The sequence below is a fragment of the Platalea leucorodia genome (assembly GCF_965183815.1).
Source record: "Platalea leucorodia genome assembly, chromosome: 3".
NCBI classification, from domain to species: Eukaryota; Metazoa; Chordata; class Aves; order Pelecaniformes; family Threskiornithidae; genus Platalea; species Platalea leucorodia.
Window position 1 is genome coordinate 87,282,800 of NC_138825.1, and position 24,481 is coordinate 87,307,280.

At 40.4% G+C, this 24,481-nt stretch overlaps 1 protein-coding gene and 1 long non-coding RNA gene across 4 annotated transcripts; one reads left to right on the plus strand and one right to left on the minus strand.

Moving 5' to 3' along the window:
- Positions 1–7,085: 7,085 nt before the first annotated feature.
- On the minus strand, positions 7,086–23,858 carry PM20D2 (peptidase M20 domain containing 2). 3 transcript variants are annotated; one of them, XM_082307475.1, is made up of 7 exons: positions 23,348–23,858; positions 23,113–23,261; positions 18,444–18,586; positions 15,250–15,404; positions 13,002–13,137; positions 8,382–8,489; positions 7,086–7,544 (listed from the first exon to the last, which is right to left on the minus strand). In XM_082307475.1, exons 1-7 carry the CDS (start codon positions 23,813–23,815, stop codon positions 7,342–7,344), a joined length of 1,362 nt encoding a protein of 453 aa, XP_082163601.1. In that variant the 5' UTR covers positions 23,816–23,858; the 3' UTR covers positions 7,086–7,341. The 3 variants fall into 3 exon arrangements, 2 of the variants coding, with proteins under 2 accessions (XP_082163601.1, XP_082163602.1); XR_014227733.1 differs by lacking the exon at positions 7,086–7,544 and adding an exon at positions 11,108–11,243 and having other exon boundaries at positions 8,403–8,489; XM_082307476.1 differs by lacking the exons at positions 7,086–7,544; positions 8,382–8,489 and adding an exon at positions 10,460–11,243.
- LOC309588334 lies at positions 8,487–10,838 on the plus strand. The gene is made up of 2 exons (XR_014227734.1): positions 8,487–10,461; positions 10,499–10,838. It is a non-coding gene; the product is annotated as an uncharacterized lncRNA (long non-coding RNA).
- Positions 23,859–24,481: the final 623 nt, after the last annotated feature.

Sequence of the window (24,481 nt, forward strand, 5' to 3'; positions counted from 1 at the left end):
AAGAGCCTAGTCCATCCATTTTCAGTAAAAACATAATAGAACGGTGCTCAATAGGTGACAAAGCAGTTGTAAGGACTTTATATCTGAGTTACTAAAGACACCATGCCAAAAATTCTGGAATGAAGTAAAAAGGAGCTTCTACCATGAGACAGCAGCTCCATTGCAGACCCGGGTACATCTAACCGACTCTGCTTTCACGCTGCATCCATCCCCCTGGCACCTGCAGCTCCCCGTGCCCTTGGAGCAGGCTCAGCACCTTCCAGGGCAGGAGCAAGGAGACACAGCTGGAGCTGGGGGCACTCGGCATTGACTTAAGTCTCAACTCTCCATCGCAGTTTCTGCAGAGCAGCCAGCCAGCGTAAACACTCCATAGGGAAAAGGCAAAACCTGTAATGCAGAAGTGATGAAATATTTCAGGAAAACAAGAATCGGTGGAATGGAATCAGGGGCCTTTACAGTAAGAGGGGACCAAAGGTGTCTCAGAAAGTGAGGTCATGCAGCTGGTCTGCTGCCGTGTGCTATCCACCTACATCCACAAAGCCAACTGAGGGTTTGGATTAACAGGACTTTAAACACATGCATGATTTTGCACACAATTACACAATTCCTTGTTCCCTGCACAGCAGATGCTGTTGTCTTTTACAGGTGTAGCTGCTCTGAGAATCAGACCAAAGCAGTCGTGTCTCCAAAATGGAAGTGAATCTTCTTACATGAAATCTGCCCTGGACTGACTGATGTGCCACTCTATGCATTAGGCTCGTGACACAGACATCGCGGTTGTTTGGACACTGCTGGTTGTTGCTTTAATTTCCTATGTAAATAAATGTCGTGTAAACATACTCAGCATTTCTTACAACTGCTAAAATCATGACCTGTAAAACTACCTACGCTCATCTTGCAGTTACAGCCTACACTCTGTAGGTAAGGCAATGAAATCACAAAAGCTAAAATCATTAAAAGACACACCCATCCATAAAACAGTTTTACTACTCATTTCTACATAGCTTTTTTTTCACATACACATACTCTCTTAGCTTCGTTTTACCAAGTTTCCTTCATATCGTGTTATTCTCCAGTGAGTTTTTTTCAAGAGATTAAAAAATACATATTTTCTTAAACCATAAACATTTCAGTGAGGTGAAGGTAGAAAGGTCACTCTGGCAAAAGCGGATGAAAGGCCGGCCACCAGGCTTGGCCACCCTACCTTATTCCCACGGCACCTTCCCCCACAAATAGCTCCAAGATTTCTTGGGCACTACTTGCACAGGAATGTATTTAGATCCTCAGCACTGTAAGAACCCATGTCTTTCTACAATTATAAGAATAGCACGAACAGGAGTGCCAGATCTTATAGTAAGCTCTCCAGCTTCATAAGAAGCCGAATGCTACGTAGTTTGCTGCAGTACTGTACATTCCCTTACAGACTCATTGATCTCATACGGCTTACATTCTTTGGCATCTGACCAGTGTATTAAGGGAGATTTTGAAGATACAAATGGGAGCTGGACTTTTGAATTCCCTGGCTTTTTTCGGTGGGAGACTGGTTTCTAACTTCCCATGTGATTTTGAAAGTTTCCCTTCCAGCACGTCCTCCAAAACAGATTCCCCAACCTCCATGTTTGGATTTACATTGTTAATTTACTTGTGTTTTATTTGGAAAACTCTAGTGCCTTTTCAGTCTTATATAAATGTGTATATAGATGTATTCTATAAGTACAGGATATGTCATATACAGCCAGTGTTTGCTATCAACAACTGTACTCATTAAACGTATTTACATACACAGTTTTTTGGCTTTTAACCTTCCAATGTACGGGTTTTGTACCCGACCGTTAACACTCTGTTCCTTTCCATTTCCACAATAAACCAGAGTGACTTGTTTGGTTTCGTTTATTTCTAGAAACACTCATAATCACAGTAAAACTTCACATTTGTACAGCATTGTTTGTTTTCTACCTTCAAAAGAATCATCTCCATGAGTTTGTACCTTTTCGCTCAGGACCCGATCCAATCAAATACCAAATGTCCTTAAATCCTGTGACACTGGTAGGGCTGGAGAGCCCTGGGACTTCACAGGCAGAGCTCTGATAACAAACTCAAAATCACAGAGAAGATGACATTAAGCTTTCCACCCCAGACAGCATAAGTTACAGTCCTCGTCCTTCTTCCTTAGGGTGATACTTTGCAATATAATTCAGACCAGTTGCTTGGAGGTTAACCCAAAGCCCAGCCTGGGATGATGCTGTTTTTAGAAGCTGAAGTGTCTTGGCAGGTCTGAGTGGATTACGGATAGACACAAGTTGTGCCTGTGAGCATGTCTAGATTAAGAGCTCTGGAGACTGAAGCCTTTAATAGTCTTTAAGGATGCTGATAATTACTGCTAGGGTGAAGCAGCAAGAAGGTAAACTTCAGTCAGGAACAGAATAGTGAGAAGGCATGAAGAAAGATCAATGATCTCTCTTCTTCCCCAGCGAAAGGATATTCTCACAATAATCAAATCATTAGACATCTCTTTTTCTACATGTTGCACGCCTGAGCAAGCGATTCTCTCTGTACAAAACAGATCCAAATTCCCTGCAAGCCCTGATGAGCAAGTAGAAATCCCTGAGACTCCCCTCTCCCGCGCCTGCTCGCGTGGCAGCGTAGTATTTGATGGAGCACTGGAGAGGCAGCAATGAGAAATGAAAAGCAATGAGCCCACCGGTACCACAAGGGGACACAACTAGCTCGGTGGCCCTACAACGCGTGAGGGCCCTCCAGACGCTGAAAGAAATCCGTGAAAGCTGAACAAATTGTAGGGTATGAAGCATGCTTTGGTCTCCAAGACTGAAAGCATATGTCACAGGAAAACTAAGGAGAATTACAACTCCTGATGAAATTCCTAAGTACTCATTCAAGCAGTTGTTACGAAACGGGACTCCATCACTGTAATTCTGATGAACACGCACTACATTTGTGTGCTTTTATCCTTCCATGGGGTCTTGAGAAGCTAAGAAGAGGTGAGCCAGTATGATGTTTGCCAGTTATCTTTGAGACTACACAGCTGAGAAGGTAACTTGGTGTAAGTACTCCAGAACAACCATGAATGACAGCATGACAGTGCCAGCGCTTATGGCTGTTAAGACTATCCACAACCCCATGGACTTCATTCTTTCCTAGGACTGAGGCATTTGGCTTCTTACTGCTTTTAAATAAGGAAGTTCAGATGCAGTTGTGGTTGAGAAAAATCCTTGATGAGTCTGTCAGCTACTTTTGGCTTCCATTAGTGCCTGAAGGAAGCTAAACCAGCAGCAATCTTACCCAACTTTGGCTTAGCAGAAGCAGATAATTTGGGTAAGAGCTCTCAGGAGGGATACACTTTTGTATCCTCCATAAAACCACCAAAATCTTGCATGGCAGTTATGGAACAGCGGCACAGAGCCACACTGCAACCTTGCCAGGCTGGAGAATGGAGGTGAGGTGATTGCACTAATAAAAAAACAAAACCAACGCAAGACATGGATGCCAGAAGCAGTCAGCCAGCCAGGCTGGCGGACAAAGGCTCTGGGGAGGGCTGCTACATTCAGGACCAGGAAATAGTAAACCTTAGGGGAAAAATAGGAAATCATGTAGACTGAGTGAATTTTTTCTTTAAAATTACTTAATCCCAAATACTTTTCTTTAAATAAAAATCTGCTTTAAAGAATGCTGTTAGAAAGTTACGAGAAGACCACTTTTAATCAATAGTAGACCAAGACTTATTTCAACAGCTCATGCGTTATGACTCTTATTCACAGCAGCAGTCTCGCTCTCTGTGACTGCAGTGAAATCAGGTACAGAGCACTCGGGCAACGGGAACCACATGATTACAGAAATACGAGTTACAAGAACATAAAGCTGCTCCCCATTTGCTGTTTGAAGAAAGGCTGCTGAACCCTTCCACACCAGGTAGTTTAGGTCACAAGTTACAAGTTCAAATCTTTTTTCAAATCTTCAAGTCTTTTCATAAAAAGAAATCCATTGCATTTTTTAAATTTTTGTTTTAAACCAGGCATATCTTTCACTCAATTTCTAGGACAGGTATTAAATAAGGGAACACTATAGCTTTGTAGGCTGGCAAAGTCTAAGTTCTTCACAAGGTCTGGACATAATCACCTCATCCTTAAACAGCTGTGATCCACTATCAGCTGTTCAGAATAATTTCAGCAATTATAGTTTACTACCTACACATTTTGATTTATTGCTAAAAGTGCCATTCTTGACAAATATTCCAATATTCTTAAATTACAAACAGCTTAGGGAAGACTGTAGTTAGGGTAACTTAAAAAAACATGCCAGATATTTTCATATAGATGTGATTTATGAGCACAAATTACTGAAAATCAAAGCAAGTTTTATTCCCACAGGCAATAAATTTCTCTCATATATAGTATCATTGTGATAGTAAAATCCTAACATTAAATCCCAAACTGCTTTAGTTCTGGACCTTAAGAATGAACGTTCCGAGACACAAATCAGAATTAACTTGCCCAGGGAAGCTGAAAAGTCTCTGTCTTTGGAGGCTTCCAGGATTCAGCAAATGAAGGCAAGCTCCCCTGATCTAGCATTGGTAGTAATCCCACTTCAAGCTGGAGGCTGGAGCAGGTTTAGCCTAACAGAGATCCTCCAGAAAGCCCTCCCAAGCACCATTCCTATTATTCTATGAATTCTAACATGTTTTAATAGTTAAACCAGCCCTAAGATTTTATAAAGACTACCATTAAATATTGTATTTGAATAGCATTAACCCTCATAAAAAAATTGCTCACTATGGCAGACCAAAACGGAAAGCTTAAAACACCCTCACTCTTATACAATCATACCAAACTAGGGAAAAAAAGATCAAACACGCTATTCAAATGAAGTCATGCAGCACCCCAATATTAATCAAAGGACAGGAAAATTCAGTCACAATTAAATTGCTTTATTGATATAAACTCATCTTCAATCAGTACTTCAGTTTCATTTTAATTCCAGCAATGATTACAACAAAATTAAGACATGCTTTTAGTGCAGAAATATTTAATTAAATGGTCTCGGACATGATGCAGCCAACAGCCAGCTAGCCTGGACAAAGAGAACTGAGAAGGCTGTAATGCACATCAGCATGTAGGAGACATGAAAATGCAGCATGTATTGCTGTCACTGGGATCCCAACACTCCATCTTAACAGCAGCAAAGCAAGAAGTTAAGCAGTTCATGAGGGAGGGAATAAAAAGCCACACAGGCTAAGGAAATTCATGAACTAGCTTGCTAACCAAGTAGAAGTTAATGAATCATAGCTGTGTCTGAGAACTGGCAAGGCAGGGTCTAAATTAAAAGTTAAGGAGAAAGTTCCTTTGACAAACCTTGGACCAAATTTCAGTTGGATTTAGTATCCAACTTACTACCCTGGACATACCTATAGCCCAGAGTCCAACCCGCATCTGTCTCATGCATTCATCTGTCAAAACTGCCTGCTAACGAAAGCAAGGCTACTGGCGTAAGGACGGACTCACTTGTAACCTGGAAGACTTGCGGTCATGCTCAACTCTTCAAATAACTGGCTTCTAATACAAAAAGAGTTAACCCCTTTAACTGCGCCTCCAGTTCTTACAGAAACAGGTAACAGTTCCTTCCTTCTTCCAAAGACACTGAGCATTTAACATATTAACTAAAAGATAGTCTGTGTCCTACTACAAAAGCGTACTACAAGCACAGAGGCTGAAGTATCAGAAAGTCTAAAAACCGTCAAATTATGTTGTCTACACTGTCTACGTGGCATACAAACAGAAGCCAGCCTAGTCACACTTTTTTCCTTTTAAGAAGGGAAAGTCACAACAGAACTCTTAAATCACAGACGGAGGTCTGCGTTAAGGAGGGCGCGGAAATGCAGAGGGAATGCACAGTTAAACGAAGATAAGGAATCTTTTTTTCCAGAATTAGAAATTGAATATAGAAATTAATAAAATATAAATTCTGATTAGAATTCTAGAGTTGACCATTTAGAGACTAGTGCTGTTAAAAACAAGGTTTCTGAAATGATTTTGGGTATTCTGACTTCCTGGGGAATATAGTTTGCCTGACATCTTTTCAGAAGCTTACTATAATACCTATGCTTAGGAAAATGTTAACCAGTAAGCTGCTTTTTCACTCAGGCTGTCCACTGACTCAGCAATTTGTATCTGAACAAAAGATTAGTTCCTTCTCTATGTATTCACATGATCCTTTAACAAGTGAATTAAAAAAAAATTCCTGGCAGGTTTGGACACACAGACCACCACCTAGGTAAAATTTGCAACATTAATGTCTCTGGGAAACAAAACAACAAGGATTAAGCAGACTAACCACACAACGCAAAGGACAACTGGCAAGACTGAACAGATCTGCTGCTTAGGATATGGGAACAAACAGGTTTGAGAAGCCAGTTGCTGCACAAGCAATCCTCAGTGCAAGCTTCTCGGAGCTTACTACAGGGGTCTGCACACAACCAGTTTAAGGTTACCTTCCTTTACTGCTTCACGGTACCACGCTTGCATCTTTGTGAAAAAGATTTCCACTGGTTTAGCTAAATTTATACACATCCTTCAGATCAGTTAAGCCAGTGCAACACCTTGTGTTGACACTTGTATTGCCTTAGAGTAGAACTTAAAAAAGGTGCACACGCATTTTCCTGCAGTAGTTCAAATGTGTTAATTTAAACAAATAAACATTTAGTTGCTTTCCAATTTTTTGATCCATGACTTTTCCACAACACCTCCAAAATTTATGAGGAGGAAGGTCAACGCATTTCAGGACAATCAACCTTTACAGATCACATTTCCATACAAACAGTTCTCTTCCGTTGCTAGAAGCTACTATTGTCAAAACCAGGCATGCTTCTAAACATACACCCTTCTCTCCAGTGAAACCAGCTCAGGTTTTAAGCCTCTATCTTGTCCTGAGAAAAAGTGACTAGCCAGAGAGAAATGCTTCATAGATCAGATTCAGCCTATGATCACAGAGTGAACAGTGCTTACTTAAAAATGCCATATTTCCCCTATAAGGAATATTACTTTAGCAATACATAGAAAATCACTGACAAGGGATTGAAACTATCATTTATTCAACACTGCAACTTAAAGACAACCTATTTGAGATCTCTCTGAAGTTCATCCCCATATTGAATACAGCAAACATTACGGCTAGGTGAAATTGTACATTTTTGAAAGCAATCATACTATTTGCTTCTCCTAAAGTCCAAGAAAAATCAACATTTCTTCAGCTATGTGTTTATCCAGCCCCTTTCGGGATTTAAATACAGCATCTCCATTAAGTCAATCCTACTGAGAGGTTTTATAAAGTTTAGTGTGATGTACATGCTCCTATGCCAACGTCAGATTCTTTGTTAGGTTCTACTGGATTTATTTGTCCATCTTCTTTTAGCTTCACTTGTCTAAAGTCTTCCCTGACTTCTTCTAGGAGACTTGGCTTGAAAATGACATCCAGTGCTGTCATTGCCAAAGCTTTTGCTGTGCGCAAAGCAAAGAACTGAGCATTCTGTGACCCTGCAGAAAAAAGTAAGAGAAATTTCAGGTTAGGTTACTAATATTAGATACAAACCACTAGCTTACTGCATAAGGCATATTCTATAAAGTAAGATCTTCCAAGTTTCAACTGCAAGAACAGTTTCTTAAAAATCTACTTGCATGAATGAAGTATGTCTATTTTCTGATGCCTCAAAACAAATTTTCACATGAAACTACTTAACTTTCTGCTACTGATATAAACAAATAAGACTGAAAACAGGAAAATGAGTATTCACATTTTCCTTTTTAGAAAATGCAGAGTTTTACACTGTTATCTCTATTACACTTCCGGAGTGTTGTGCTTTAGGAGTAAAAATTACTTTTATCTTTTGGCTCATGTTTAGAAACTCTTCTGAATACACTGCTACGGACAATCCTTCTAATTTCTTCTGTCTAGATGGTATACTAAGTCAGGCTTTTAGTACAAGGAGTGTGGTCATTCTTCCCATATACATTTAATTTTAAACACAAAAATAGAAATTCTACATTTTGTCAGCTTTTTTCTGCAACTCTGCAATTAACTATGTGAATTGTTTCAAGGTCCGTATTCAGCTCAGATCCCATCATGCTTGAAGAAAGCAACTCAATTTCTATACAGATATTCACAGGCAGCCACTTTCAGATCTAGTACTTACACTTTTATACATTTAATACACAGTAGCCTTGAATACCATAGAAGCATGTGAAAGCTTTAATCCTCTGTAATTTGAAATTTTTATAATTTCTACATTTGCTGTAGTGAAGAGTCAGCAACCAGTCCCTACAATGCATAAGGATTCCAAATATAAACCTCCAACACTTTTCAATTCCACTCACCTGCAGCTTCTGTGTACTGCTCAGTATGATTCAATGCATCAGAGCCAATATAAAAATAAGGATGAAGCCCAGGGACTACAAATGTAACATTTCCAAAGTCCGTGGAACCTAGAAGCAGCATAGAAATTTTATTAATGACCAAGCGTTGAAGAGTTTTGAATGCTGTAAGAAAATGTATGATAGATATTATCTCCAGCCTGTTTCTAAAACAGAATATCCTTTGCCCCAAATAATAAAATAAAAGCACTTCTAATGAGTCATTATGCATACAAAAATCTGCCCATCACTGAAATGTTTCCCCTAACTAGGCATCTTCAGATGCTGCTCTCCAGTGCGCTTCTGATCAATAATCAGTTACTGGACTGCAAGGAAGATGTATCAGCATGTTCCCATTCCACTTACTGTTAATTTTTTATCAAGCGTCTCCTGATAGTAAGCTGTTAATTCAGAAACAATGAAAGCTGCAAATCTTGGGAGTTTCGGGCAGTCCAGCTATTTTCCTGCTACAGCCCTTAGAACCAGGCCCAACAGTTACTGCTTCTCACCAGTATGCACATACTCAACATTAGGTAGGGAATTCTGAAGTAGGAACAATCTATCTTTAAACAAAATCAGATTGAGGACAACTATTTTTTTTTTCCTGTACTTTTTGATTATTCTCAGTTATGGAAACCTTAGCAGCACAAGCACTCTTGAAATAAGATCAGAACCAAACTCCAAACAAAACACTAGTGCTTTGTAGACAGGAAAAAAAAAAATCTTGATAGCAATCCTGCAGATTTTAACAATTCTTTCATGCCCGACTAGCACTTTCAGTATGTTAGCTAGCGATAGTACCTGTCTCAAAGTACTGCCTTATCTAGTTAATGATACCATCCAGAAGTAGTAGATTCTTCATAGTAAATCATCCAAGAGTCTGCAATGATTTCCCGAGCACCTTTTTTTTCCCCACTGAAACAAGCAATCCACTCAGTATTTGTTAAAATGACATTTAGAAGCTGGGGAAATCAACATGCCAGTTACTGTGAAATTCAGATACCAGAGGAAGCATTGTTTCATAGCAGGGAAAAATAGGGATGACCAACTAAGACCTCAATTAACTTTTTTCAGGCCAATCAGAGCTGTAAGAATTTTGTTCTTTAGTAATGGCATATAAAATGACTGTTCCAAAGATTTAAAACTATCTGTAAGACATCAGGTAGCCTCTGTATCATGATACTTTATGGAGACAAGATACTGCTAATGCCTTAAGACTGAGTAATGAAATGATTGAAGAATATAGATTTTACTTGGGAACATATAGTTATTAAAAGCGAGTCCACAGAGCCTACATTATGGGATCAAAGACGACAAGACTACATTGCTATTTGCTCTGCCTACAGACAAATGGAAGAAGCAAGGCTTGCCCAAAAAAAATGATCTTTTCCCATAAATTCAGTATGCATTTGAAGAAAATCCAACCCTTGGCACAGCAGCAAGTTATTGTAATTTTCAGTAGTCTATTGATCCATTCTTTCATCAGTCTGGAAAGACAAACCAGAAGTCTATAAGTTCTGCCTACTCCAGACTAAACTAAGAATTCTAGACTTGCCTTACTAAGTCCTAATACACAAGCTGCTGGCAAGACTGTGTTGGCCTTTTTCCCTGCTCTCACCCAGCAAATGAAGCATTAGCAATTTCAGTGCATCCCAGCTCTTAGTCATGTAATTCCGCTTCAAACTATATCCATATCCAATCTACTATCAGTTTACAAGTTGTTTTTGCTGAATGCAAGGGATTTAAACTTGGCACTTTCTAGTAAGATGGAGACCTTACCAAGCCAAAATCCAGGCAGCTTTTAATAAAAATGTGACAGTCAAATCTTCCCCTCTATCATACCTAGCAGCATGTTTAAACATCAGGCATTCCAATAGTTTCCATACAAACATCTGGAACTGTATGCTTGCTAGAGAGGTACAGATCAGGTTTCCTTCTAGAAGCATAAAAAAATCTTCCACTCTTATCATACCTAGCAGCATGTTTAAAACATCAAATGTTCCAACAGTTTCCATACAAACATCTGGAACCGTAACTTCCAACAGTTTCCATACAAACATCTGGAACCGTATACTCGATAGAGATGTACAGATCAGGTTTCCTTCTAGAAGCCTAACTGCGCAGTTATCAATGCAATATACAGACTCGTGCACTACCTGCCAAAGAAAGGTACTGGGAGCTCCAGCCTCTCAAAAAATATCCTGAAGCTGATACTGAAGCCTCTTCAAGTCACTAAGCACATAATGGAACCAGTATTACCACAAACATGAATGGAGGGGAAAACGCAAAAGATTCCAGAAAGTATTTATATACAGCCCCAAGCTTCAAAAGTGGTATTTCCAAAACATACTGGCTCCTTCTTATGATTATCTATATCAGCCTTGTGCACAGGAAGCCAACGAAGCCCATGAATGCTAAAAATATCAGAGTAAGTTATCACAATCTCAGGTGCCTCAACTAAGCCATGCTGAACTAAGCCATCTGCTTTGGGAGGTTTTCAATACCCTGTAGTAGAGCTACCCTACCAGCAGGAGGAGAAACAGGTCATGGCACCTGGTCCAAGCTAACTCAGATTCACATTGTCCTCACTGTGCGCCAAATGAGTGGAGCATGCACAAGGCACAAATGAGGTACCATGATTTGATGGACTAAAGGAATTCTTCGTAATGTTTAGCTGCCTAGAGCGATACCTGTAAGCAGACCGATACTAATACCCATGTAGAGGTGGCAGCGAGTATGCTCATCTGTTAACGACTTTTCTGCTGCACAGACATGGAGAAGCAACTGAGCTATCTTCCTTCCCTTTCAACAGAAGAAACTGATATCCTAAAAGAAAACATTGAAAACCATATGAAAACTAAACAGAAATAGAGGTCTTTAAAAAGATGAGACAAAACACTCAACCCGTCCCAAAAAGGGTAGCATACAAAATTCCACTCCTATGTCTCTGGAGGCTGTGTTTTCTTATCGCTCCTGAATCCCCACTGCAAAAATTCAGAGAAGCAGCTGTGGAAAGAAAATTCAGTAAGGCCTAGTGCAGCGTGCAATAAAAATGTAATTGCTCAAGCACATTTTGACATTCGATAAGCAACTTAAGGACAGGACAGGCACATGGAGAGTTTCAGTTTAAGCAAGTTAATGTTTAACGCTTAGCATATCATGTAACTTACATATGAAAGCACTATTACAATTAGGTGTCTGTACTAAGTTCATTCAAGGTCCTCTGAGCCAGCATGATCACCGGTATTCATGGTCTTCACCCTTAATATAATGGCTTGAGGGAAGCAACACAGAGCTCCAGCAAGTTTCACTACAGTTAACATTTAAATAAGGTTCCTCAGCACCTCTCTTAGGCTAAATGAGCAAAGTAGTAGGGCTTACCTGTACCACACTGAATAAAAAGAAATCTGCCTTCAGTTATAATTTGTTTTTGAACCCAAGACAATGAACCAATTGGAGAAAATACGCTAGTGTTGCCTTAATTTGGAAGGTAAGTAAGAAATAAGAGAAAAACCACACGAATACCATTAGATATGCTGCCTCCCCCACACGACTAAAAGATTGGAGAGCTCTATTCCCAAACACCAAGATCTCAACTATCCAGAGAGAATCTGTATTTAATATAGAGAAGATGAGCACCACAATCAAACTTACTGGATTAACATTTTTTTTACTGAAAACAATTTTTTCCTTCTAACCAAAGAGAAAAACCTTTAACATGAGTGGAGTAAAAATGTTTATATATACAGTTATGATCACTAGTGAAGGCTATAAAGTATCAGCAGCAGTTATAAGACTTGAACAGAGCTCCTGTGGGAAGATTCTGGGAAAAAAAAAAACCTGTTAAGGGTAATGAGAAGCCCACCTGAGAATTCAAGAATTCACACAGCTCTTACTATACCTCTGAGAGACCAAGAAAGTGAAATAGTTTGAGACATAGTCAAGACTCAGAAGTGAAAAACCTACTTGAACGGCACCCTTTGGAAAACTAATCTGTTGAACTCGTGAACTAAAATTAGAGGCACAGAATTACCTGTTAATGGAAAGAGGTTTAAATTACGGTTACTGAGATGCTTAAACTTCCACTTAAAAATCTCTTCAAAAACTCCCTCTAAAATATTAGTTAGATGCTAATACATTTGTTTATATGTAAGCTTGGAAAATATTGTTAAACAAGGTTCCTAAAAACTAAATCTCATCTTCATTCATAGCATAAAGCAGGATTCTATATTTCAAAGCAACAGAATGAGCCGCAATTCATTCCACATCCTCATGTTCTCAGTAAGACTGTTCTTATCTTTCCATCCTTCCATCCCTCCCCCCAACCAAACTGTTTCTTACTTGAAATATTTCCAGAAAATGATCACTGCTTTCCACACCTGTTGGGAAAATTTCTCAGCTTCTACAACAAATACAGAAACACAGGCCAGAGCTACAATCCTTTTACAGAGCTTTCATTTTCTAATTTGGCTTTTTTATTCTGACCAAATTATGTTTAACCTACCTCTATCCCATTATTTTATACACTTAAGAGTTAATCAATCTAAGCTTAAGTCGTAACAAAAAAAGCCCAGATCAAGTTACCTGACAAGGCATTCAAGATAGAGTCTTCTGATATAAACTCTATTCCAAGCTTCTTTCCATTCTCCTTGTAAACTTTCTGCAGGCTCTTATTTGGAAGCACATTGTAGTAATCATTTTCACCACCTTTTATTTCCACCTAGACAAGAAAACCCAAATGATTAGAAGTCTTTCACCAACCTAAGCCAGTTTATTGTAAACAACTTAAAGCCCAGAGAAGTCAAATACATGCCCATACTTCAAGCCCATGTCAAAACAGATTAAGTGCTACGTTTCTTTCAAAAAGTATAACATTCTGCCAAATATTAGCCTTGATTAAAGCACAGCTGGTCTTCTGTCAACCTTGCACTAGAGAGCCAAATTCCAGAAGCATGGATTTCATGGAGAGCATCTCCAAAAATAGTAAGCAAACATTTCCTGTAATAGCTTCTAATGATTTCCACTGCAGGTACTATTAAACTCCATAGAAATCAATTCAGTCTTTCAGCAAATTCTATTTTACTATTTTTGTTTAGAACACTTCCAATAACTACAGCCCCATTCATGAAATGACTTCACACTGGCAAGAAGTCTGAGAACAAATGTAAAAAACATACCAATATGAAGTTTCAAAAGAGATCTTAACTTTCATTCTGCATAAAGTACACTTTCTGAAATCCTTGTCTAGTTAGAGAGGCCATAGTAGGCAAACAGCATCTAATGCCTCAAATAGACCTTAAAACTCACTAGCTCACATTCATATACACTATACCTATTTGTTCTGATGACCAGAGACATTCTTTTCACAGCTGTATTAGTCATCCACCTGTAACTACAGAGCAGGTAGAACCACCTATCTTAGCAATACATGGCAAGGTAATCATATTGCTGGAACTAGCTACAGGAGAGACACTTCCACTTGCTAAAAGCAAAAAAAAAAAAAAAGAACATTAACTGAAAAATCACTCAGTTTTTCACATTTGGGTGCTACATGAGCTTGCTGTTTAATGGGGCAAAGGAAGTAGAGGGATGCTCCAGCTCACTGAAAAAGAGCTAAAGGTCACATATATCTTTAAGGCCCAGGAGGAGGATCTTTGAAATTACAGACTGGTCAGACTGTCCTATCCTCAGGCTCCTGGGGAGATTATAGAGCAAATAAATCCTCTTAAGACCCATGTCCAAGCACATGAATCACAAGGCAATTGTGACTATCCAGCATAGATTCACAGAAGAGCAGATCGTGCATGACCAAGCTTTTGACGATGGCAGGTCTGGCTCAGTGGACACAGAAGACGTTCAGGCTCAAAGTGTTAAAATCAGTGGCACAAAATTCCAAATCGCAGATGGATGCTAGAAGTAACAGGCAGCAATCAGTACTGGTGCCATTGCTGATTTAATATCTTTATTATTGATGCAGACAACTCCTGTGAGATTACATCTGGTGTACTGTGTTCAGTTTTGTGCTCCTGAAGTCAAGACTGGAGCAAGTCCAGGGCAAGGTCACCAAGATGATCAGGGTGCTGGAGAACACGACATACAAGGAAAGGCTGAAAGAAATTGGTTTGTTGAGCCTTCAGAAAAGAAGGTTAAGCTGTCTACAGATACCAGATGGGGAGGTTAGAAAGAAGACAGAACCAGACTTCTCAGAAATGCCCAGTGATATGACAAGAGACAACAAAGGGAATTCCTATCAGATACAACAGAATCACAGAAGTTGGTTGAAGATGGAAAGCACCTCTGGAGGTCATCTTCTCCAACTCCCCTGCTCAAGCAGGGTCACCTAGAGCTGGCTGCCCAGGACCATATCAATGCAGCTTTTGATTATCTCCAAGGATGGAAACACCACAATCTCTCCAGGCAACCTGTTCCAGTGGTCAGTCATCACAGTATAAACATCAGGAAAAACCTTGTTGACCATAAGTGGGCCTCAATGTTCAGAGAGGTTGTAGAATTTCATCCATGGAGATACTCAGAAGTCCACACAGCACTGAGCAATCTGCTCTAACTAGTCCTGCTCTGAAGAAAGGGTTAGACTAGATGACCTCTGGAGGCCGCTCCCAACCTAGATTATTCTATGATTCTGCAGCATTCTATTTATAAAACAAAGCTTTCTCCTAGGACACAAAGCAACAGAATAGCAAACAGTATCACTGACATTTTGATTTCTTTCAGCTAAACACCACGCAGACAAATGCTGTAAGCCTCGATTTCCTATTCTGGCCTACCTTATCTCCAGCATCACAAAAACACATAACCATGAATACATTCTTACTTTGCATCCTGTGGCCAGTGCTGCAGATTTGAAGCAGTTCTCAACCTTCTCCGTCAGAACAGAAAGATCTTTCATTGAAGGGGCACGCAAGTAAAACTCTAGTTCAGTGTAAGAAGGAATGATGTTAGGTTTCACACCACCATTTTTTATTACACCTACAGAAAGGGAAACGTCATGTTACCAGTGTTAAATACAAATGCTTGAGCTTCAGCCCTGTCATGAAACTCCTTGCTCAAGAACTAAATATATAAACCAAAACCAACCAAACATCAACTGAGCATGAAATATATAAAGAATGTAAAAAATACAGTATGTGGACAAAGTTTCTTCATCACATCAGATTAAGTGGAATGCGTACATGTTTTCCAGCATGATTTCATTGCATTCTTTGGTTATCTGTTATAAACCTAAAGACAAGCCAAACTAGCATTTGTAATTAATCCCCTGAAATTTAATGCATCAGAGTCATAAAGCAATCTGGCTGCCATTGAAAAAGAAAAAAAATTTTGTTGTAGAGGCTACCTTGGATTCCAACTTTTAAAGGTTTCCTCAGCTAGAATGCTTCAAACTTTGCCAGCTTGGAGAGAAATTGAATAAGTTGCATTTCTCAGCAATACTGGAGTAATGTGTGTGTTGCAGTGCACAGAAAGTTCATTAGATTCCTCAAACTAATTCTTTAAGAAATATTGGTGTGTATAATACATGTACAAGAGAAGTTTAGGTTGAAAATGTTCCCTCAAGGAAATGTGTGACAACTACATAGGTTTCAATTACATCAGAGGCATTACCATAAAAGACCATAATATTTAGATATTTCAACAAAAAAACACTGTGGACCTCAATTCTACATTAGATTTCAATGCATTAACAGCTCATTACTTTAAACAGGCTGCTTGTTTACCTAGCCTCCTATATGCAAATTGTATATGTGGAATAAGATTTGTTTTCTGTAGAACCTGAGAAACTATCTACATTAAATGGAAATACTGCACAAAGTTACTGATGTGGGTCACTGAAGCCTGAAAAGACAGCACTATCAGGGTGCAAATAAGCAACAAATCTTCACTTTTGGTGCAGAAAGCCTATTAAGACAATGAACTCTGCCCTCAAGTAAAACCTTTCCAGTCTTGAATGCAGTCAAAGTAAACAGAGTGCTGAAATAAACCACTATCAGCACTAGTCCATAACAAAAGGAACAGCTTAGATGAGAGGGACAGACACCACGAAAAAGGAACCTGCAAATCAGCAAGTAATTATGCAAATTTCTATGACACACATCATAACATTTGCTCAAAACAAGTAGCTTAATAAGCTTTCATTTGTCTTCCAACACATTCGTAAATGGAGCTGGATAGAGTCTAAGAGAATGTCTACACTTAAATTTCAAAGCAACTGTAATATGGACTGGACAGCAGATCTAGCTTAAAAGTAGGCTGCCTGCACACTACTAATAGCACCCAGTCTGCCCTGCTTCTAGATGGAACTTTTTTTTTTTTACAGCCTGTTTAATACAATTTCTTGAACAGAAAAAAAAATCTACATTCCTATTGTTCAAGGAGGCAACATTTACTCCACTCCTAAGCAGGGAAGACAGACACTTATCAAATAGCAGACAAACTCAAACCAACATTGTTCAAGTGCATAAAGCATTGCTTAGAAATTCTAGGCTTCAAGTAATGGAAACTATTTCAGTTCTTGTTAGTGGGTGAACACTAAGACTTTTAGGATCACTTAAGTCAGCCACAGCTGTTACTACAAGCCTGCAACACAAGACCTCCAACACACTGTTGTAAAGAAAGCATTCCTAAAATTAAATCTCATTCTGGCTGCTTATACTTTCCCAAAGGTATTTTAAATATTTCCAGTTTGAAAACCAGGTTTATGACAGCAGTTATATCAACATAGTAATTTAAGTTTTGCTGTAGTTTGGGAAGTGTTACCTCTAGGAGGCTTGTTTAGATACTTAGGTTTTTGCCTACATTACCCATGTAGCCTTTAGAAACTATGAAGAAAGCAGTATTTAGGGTTTTAGGCTTATATCCCATAGAAGACTTAGGCACCTCCAATCTTAAACCTGCAACACATGAGTTTTAGACACCAAAACTCATAATTAAGGGCCTTGTTTCCTACAGAGCAATAGGATAGAGAGCTAAGGCTATGCCCGCTGTCTGAAATTCATTTGAGTATGCTGCCACACAGAACTGCAAACATCTTCATCTACAGTCAAAACGGTTAGGGCTTCCAGACTCCATCCAGATATCCTGGAGAGAAATATACACATTTATTATACAGCACAAGCAGCCAAGACATATAATGATCACTAGCTCAGAACTTCTGGAAGTGTTTTAAGCTCATAACAAGTATTCCAAATAAACAGTTCTACATTCAGAAGCCCTGTAGAAATGGCAAAGTTTCTTAATTTCAACTTGGAAAAAGGTGTGTTGGAGTAATAAGGGAAACCTAGGTTTATAGCTGAAGAGCAGCTTCCATCTCAACTTCTGAAACAAAAAGAAATGCATGATGTTGAAGGAGTACTAGCTTAATAGTTAACATGTCTTATTGCAAAATTACCTTTCTACTTCAAGGTCTACTAGATATTAAATATTAGAATCCAGTTGATGATTGGGCTACTAACCAGAAATACAGGCTTCTGCCATCACTTGTTTTTTGTACTTCAGGAAATAAACTTCAGTCACTCTAGACCACTATACCTTTTCATAAATGTCAATATAAATGCCACCTAATTAATGGAATGTCTACTACAAAAATACTGCAGTTAAGTGATACTTCATTTTTCAGAAGCATTTAATCTTACACCTTTGCAAAAATACATACATTAACTTTAAGGAATTCAAGGCGATGTACTAAAATCAGCTTAGTGATTTTTTTTTTCTTTCTGAAGTGCAACTTCAAGTGCAAAGGCTTAAAATTTGTCTAGCCTCTATCTGGGTACCAGTGTCCTCTTTTGAATCTGGCCCATAAGTTTATTTTCAGAAGTTAGTTCTTGACACTGACATGATTTTGAAGATTACAGACAAACTATTTAAATTAAATGGTGCTACTTCATAATATTTGAAGTGACTATACTAATTTAGTGCAATAATGCAATATATTAAATTGTGGGATTTTGTAAGTTAGTATTTCAACAGCCTAAACTCTTACTTGCTGGACATTAGATTTAATGAAAATCTCACCATGAACTCTCCAGGTCGGTTTCATTTGCTGTCTTAAAACAGACAGATTGTTGTATGCAAGAACAGCAGCATCTAATGCATTAACTCCTTCCCAAGGATAAGCAGCAGCATGAGAAGCTTTTCCATAGTATTTCACAGTCACACTAGGAAATAAAAGGCATTGCTTATTTGTTTCTCATTCACTGAAAAAACCTCTAAAATAAAAAGTTCCTTTTGTTCACACAAATATTTGTTATTTAAGTTTTGTGCAGCAGAACACCAAACAATTTACCTGGCACTACACTGTTGCAAAGTTGAACTACCTTTCAGTGCAGGAAGATGCTGAAAGATTTCTAGAAAACCAATGAAGTGGAACAATATCAAGAGCCCATCAGGCAAAAGAGCTACCAGTAACATACCACTATACAGCCTTTTCCTGAGAAGTACAGGCTTCACATAATTAAATGTCTCCAACACTTCTTTATACCTTCTGACTGTTCTGAGACTTAAAGTTACTAACATTCTTCTCAGAGGATAACAAACCCTCTTCTCTGATTCAAAATCAGAAGTTCATTGTCCCATTTCTTGTCAAACTTCAATAAAATGCATATGGTATGTAAGACAGAAAAGCACATTATTAAGATCACATACAAGCCATGTCTCAATAACAAAAGTCAAGTTTTAAAAGTGCAGTAAAGGCATAGCCTAGTATAAAATACACATTAACATGCTAGAGCAAGGATGTTCTTTCCCTGCACACCTCAAAAATGCTGGTAGAAAGGCTTGCAACAAGGAAGAAATCTAGTGCAAAGGTTATCATCCAACTTCATAAAAGTCAAAACACTGCACCTAAACACATTCAGTAAGAATTCATGCTTGGCTTCATCCTATGAGAGCCATTTATATTAGCCTTACAAAATAATTTAGTATTTCAAATTATATGAAAACTCTTTATATGAGAGGCAAATATTAAATACTGACAACTACATATTAAGATAATAGTAATTAAGTAGTATTTAACTAATACTATTAATAGCAATAGTATTAATACTATTACTAGTTGTCTTAATTACTACTTATTACTACTCGACAACAGTATTACTATTTATAAGTTGCTGTTACTACTATTGCTACTGTATTACTACTATACTACTCATATACTACTAATACACAAGTATCAGGTTTTAAATCAGTACTACATATTTTAACTACCTCTGTTTGTATACAATACCCAGCCCTTCACATGAAAAACTCCATCCTCAAGCTCAAAGAGTTCTCCTCTGAGACGCACAACCTCTTACCCAACGAGTACCAGCCTAACTTGCTTGTCCCTGTCTTGCACGGATGCCAGCTTAATTGACCCCTCATGCTCTGAACCATGCCACAACTGTAAGTTAATACCAGAAGTATAAATACTGGATAGCAAAGAGGGACACAATGGAGTACTGTTGCAGCAGAAAATGTCTCCTGCTACTGCCTGCAATCCAAATTAAGTATGCCCTCTTCCATCCTCCCCCATCCTCCAAGACAACCGTACATCCCATTGTGTAAAGTATGGGTTTTATTTAAAATTTATTATCATTATGAAATCAAGATAAAAAACTTATCCATTAACATCCCAAGTATTAGACTGCAACCCCTCAAATCAACTCACAAAAAAGGCAGGACAGATCCCTTAAAAAAATCCTCAAAAAAATGGAGAAAAGGCAAAGTAAAGCAGAAAGTCATGCTGCAGTCTTTTCTTCTTCCCCAGAAGAAACATGGCCTTCTTAAAAAAAGTTATTTCAGCATTCCTTTTCTTGTACTTCTATTGCTACGCAAATGTCACATACTCTCAGAAAAAACCACCAGATTTTGGGGAATAATGAAACCCCAAGCCAGTTTAAGCATACTAGCAGAAGAATGTGGATCCTGTTTGACCAACAATAAATAGGCTGATTAGGTGAAGGATAAGTGAATAAGAATCAGCAAATTCTGGCATGTATTCACCACAGTTATCCCAGTATGTTAATTTTACTTCAGGCACAAGCCAGCTTTGGAGTTTGCAGATGTAGTAACACTAGCAATTTAGTGATCACCAGTCCTTAAATTCCTTGGAAACAACCAAAAGATCAATTACAAGTCATCAAAACAGCCTTCGTACCCTTGGAATCTCGTAATTAAATAAGTCATGACATAAGCTGAGTATTTCAAGTATTTCAAGGTAGTAAGCTCTTTCACTCAGTACTTCAATTCCATGCATCCTCCATATTCAAGGTTTAAAGGCTATCTAGGACTTACATCCTAGAGCAGACCATCACCTCTGAAGAGAGATTTCCAGATCTTAAAGTATCAAACTCAAAAGGCTATTGCAAGAGTTGAAATGAACAAAAAGACAAAACTATTCATGAAAACTGCATCTTGAAGATTATAAATATAGTCTTAAGGTACAGCGACCAAAAGTCAAACTGAGATAAGTCTTGAAGGAGATCACAATAACCAGTTAAGACTCTTTAGAAACACAATGATGGAATATAGCAGAGAGCTAGCTAGGTAAGGAAGACTAGGTGTTGCTGATCTTGTCTGTTTTGCCCTAAAACTTAGCAGTAACAGAAGCAAATTATCCACCAGGAACTGGTGGCAAAAGCAAAATGGCCAATAAAATCAAGCACACAGAAGCTGGAAGGTAGCACAACCAAGACAAAAACAGGTCTCAGTACACCAAGCCAGAAATGGTTTGAAAATTGGTTATTTAAATATTACAGAATTTAGTCAGAAAGAGCCAAATGTAATACTTGGAAAAAACTGTTGCACTGGAGGGAGGTTACTAGTGGAGTTTCTACAAGATAAGACCTTGGGATCAAGAACCATTAGTAACTGTGGCATAAAATGTAGTAACAAAACCTGCTCATAGACTACTGCTGGGACACTATGAAAACAGAAAAGGTTTATAATATCAAAGGAAGAACAGAACAGCCTTGCAGACTGGCAGAGAAAGAACAGAATGAAACTCAAAAATATTTTAAAAGATCATGTACTTATAGACTAAGCATTTGTCTAAGAGTTGACTGCTTGACAATGACCGAAGAGGAAGCCCCAAACATGCCAGCTGTCTCCGAAATGGTAAGGAGACATTATGGTCCCAGCATCAGCCAAGTAAGGTCTAAGGAAATTCCACCTGATGTACTGTCTACAATTCTGGTTATGTACATCCAGCAAGGAGTACTTCAAGGCAAGTCAAATCACTCCAAGTACAAATTAACAAGTGTGACACTGAACAGTAGGGCTAATCGAAAGAAGACAAGGCATTATTTCTGAAGAGTTATATGGCTAGCTAGCAAAAAAAGCTGAGTGAGGGTATGACTGCTGTCTGTAGATATATATTGGGGGTAAGCATAAAGGAAAGCCAAGAACTACTTTGAATCAAAAAAAAAAGCTGATGTGAGAGTTAATAGATATAAAATGGCCATGATTAAATTTAGGCTGGAAGTTAACAGGGATCCAAACAGCAGTCAGGCTCAGCTGCCTGGCTCTTCCAAAAGTGGGAAAGAAAACCTGAAACACTTTAAAAACCTGATTAAAATAAAATTCGTACAGAGGACTACATGACCTGGTGCCTAGGAAGCAAGGAACTAGGATCCATGAGACTCCCTCCAGTCGCATGTTCTAAAATTTAAAGAACAGGTGGTTTTTAAATGAAACTTTTTTTTTAAATACATAAAATAATCACATGCATGTATAATGAAAGGATTAAAGCCAAGATAAACAAAGCCACTGCATTAAAATGCCTCCTGAAAGAATTAAAGCCTGGGGGCAAGGAGGATATTGTAAATATCTTAGTCACTTAACTAAACAAAAGAAAGGCCTTTATGATTTAGAGAGTAGTTAGAAAGGTTGTAGGATAAGGGGGCTCCAGGATAATCCCATCTTAGACAACTTGGCCTTGGGAGAACAAATGCATGGAAGATAAGAAACTTGCAAGGGGATGACAATAACAGCCTTGAAGGACATGGTCCCAGAACTGAAGCAAAGGTCAGTCAGTGAACACAGTGGAGAATACTACAAGCCTTCATCTGAAGACCCCGACGACCACCCAAAGACCACCAAGGAAGATGACTGTGCATGCAGATCGGACATTTGCATATATTGATAAGTTTCAGGAAATCTCATGTTTATGTAAACGAATTCTCAGAAATCCTGTGAATAGGTATGACTTTATAGTATATAATCTCTGAAAGTCTACCAAATCGGAGGAGCACTCATGGTGGAGAATCCCCAGTGCTGCCCAGCGCTGCAATAAAATGCCTGCTTTATGACACCCTGTTGTTATTCAGTTTCATTACATTGGTTTCCTTACCTAGCCGCACCTAGCTTCCCACCTTGGTGAGGAAAATTAGAAAGCAAGGAGGTTCGGAGAACACCAATCTTTGTATCAATAAAAAGAAACGCCTAGGAACATCAGATTTTGAGGACACGTGCAAGATGATCTCGGAGCAGTCAGGGGTCTTTAACACTAGGCTGAACAGTGCACTTTGGAAGAACGGCTCAGTGCCCAGAACAGTGATCTGGCTCCTCAGCTGACTGCAAATACTTCGCCTGAAGGGCACCTGCAAGGTCCCCGGCCCTAAGTTCAGCCCCTTCCAAAGCAGCTCCCCTACTCGGGAAGGGGAGAAAAGGCTAATAACGAGGCAGCCTGAACCTGCTCACTCACTCGTGCTCGGCCACATCGGGCAGGTAAGCTGCGTTTTCTTGCGAGGGGTGTGCCATAAAAACCACATCCAGGCCGTCAAAGGCTCCAGCGTTGATCAGGTCTATTTTGCCTCCTCCTTGTTCCTCCGCAGGCGTCCCCAGCACCGTGACCTGCGGCACGAAGGCAGAGAGTCAGGGGCCGCCGACCGGTCCGCAGGGGCCGGGGCCACCGCCTCCGCCCCCGGGAGGGCTCTCACCTGGACGGCGACGGGCGCCGGCTGCGGCAGGCTCTCCAGGGCGGCCTTCAGCCCCAGCGCGGCGGCGGCTCCCACCTCGGCGATGAGGTTGTGCCCGCAGGCGTGACCGATGCCGGGCAGAGCGTCGTACTCGCAGAGGAAGGCGAGGCGGAGGGGGCGCGGGGCCGTGCCCGGGCCCTGCGGGGCGGCCGTGCCCCACTCGGCGCGGAAGGCCGTGCCCAGCTTGTAGCGCGGCTGCACGGCCCAGGCGGCGCCCGGCAGCTCCCCGCTGGAGAAGAAGCGGGTCATGGCGTCGTGCGCCTGGTGCTCCTGGTAGGCCAGCTCGGGCCGGCTCCAGATGTCGCGGCTCAGGGCGCCCAGCCGCGCCGCGTTCAGCTCCACGCTCTCGCACGCCCGCTGCTTCAGCGTCTCCAGCGCCGGCAGCCCGGCGGCGGCGGGGCCGTCCCGCGGCGGGTCCTGCGGCCTCATGAGGGAGCGGCGGGGCGGGCTCCGAGGCACCTGCCGCCGCACCGACCCTCGGCCGCCGCCCGCCCTCACCTGCCCGCCGGCGTGTGCGCCCGCCGCCGCCGCCGCAGCCCCCTTTTATCGCCTCCTCGGCGCCGCGGGGCACGCTGGGAAACGTAGTTCGCCACCGCGGCACGGCCTGCGGGCGGCGGGCGGCCAGAACTACCCGCCCCAGCGAGCCCGGGGCGGCGTCCCTCGCCGTGCCGGTGCCGCCGGGAGGAGTTCCGGGGGTGGGGTTTTTCCTTCTGAAGTTACCGTGCGAGGCGGCCGGTGTGTAACATCCCGTCTGCACGTATCGCTGATGGCGGGCTACCGGCGGCTGGAGGGGGCGTGAAGTGCTCATCGGGAGTTAATATTAGGCAGAAGCCAGACAGCAGGGGCTGTGGCCTGGTAGCAGGGAGCTTGCCTATCTGACCGACCTGTACCTGGCGAACGCTGAAGTCAGCAGAAACAAAATAACAAATTCTGGTGGTTTTCCTGTATTCATTGAATGACCAGAAATTCACTTTTTCTTCATTGGAATCACGGTTTATCAACTATGCCCTTTCTCCATGACTTTTCTGTCCCCTGGAGGGGTGCTTTGGTGCGCCGAACTGCAGGTTTCCCTTCTCCGCAGAAGACGAGGGGGTC

Excerpts from the sequence above, each read along its gene's own strand:
- PM20D2 (XM_082307475.1), bottom strand. The coding sequence starts at position 23,815 with ATGAGGCCGCAGGACCCGCCGCGGGACGGCCCCGCCGCCGCCGGGCTG. Across the intron at positions 23,262-23,347 it reads CGGCGCCCGTCGCCGTCCAG|GTCACGGTGCTGGGGACGCC; the intron begins GTGAGAGCCCTC and ends TTCGTGCCGCAG. Across the intron at positions 15,405-18,443 it reads ACCGACCTGGAGAGTTCATG|GTGTAATAAAAAATGGTGGT; the intron begins GTGAGATTTTCA and ends CCCTTTCTGTAG.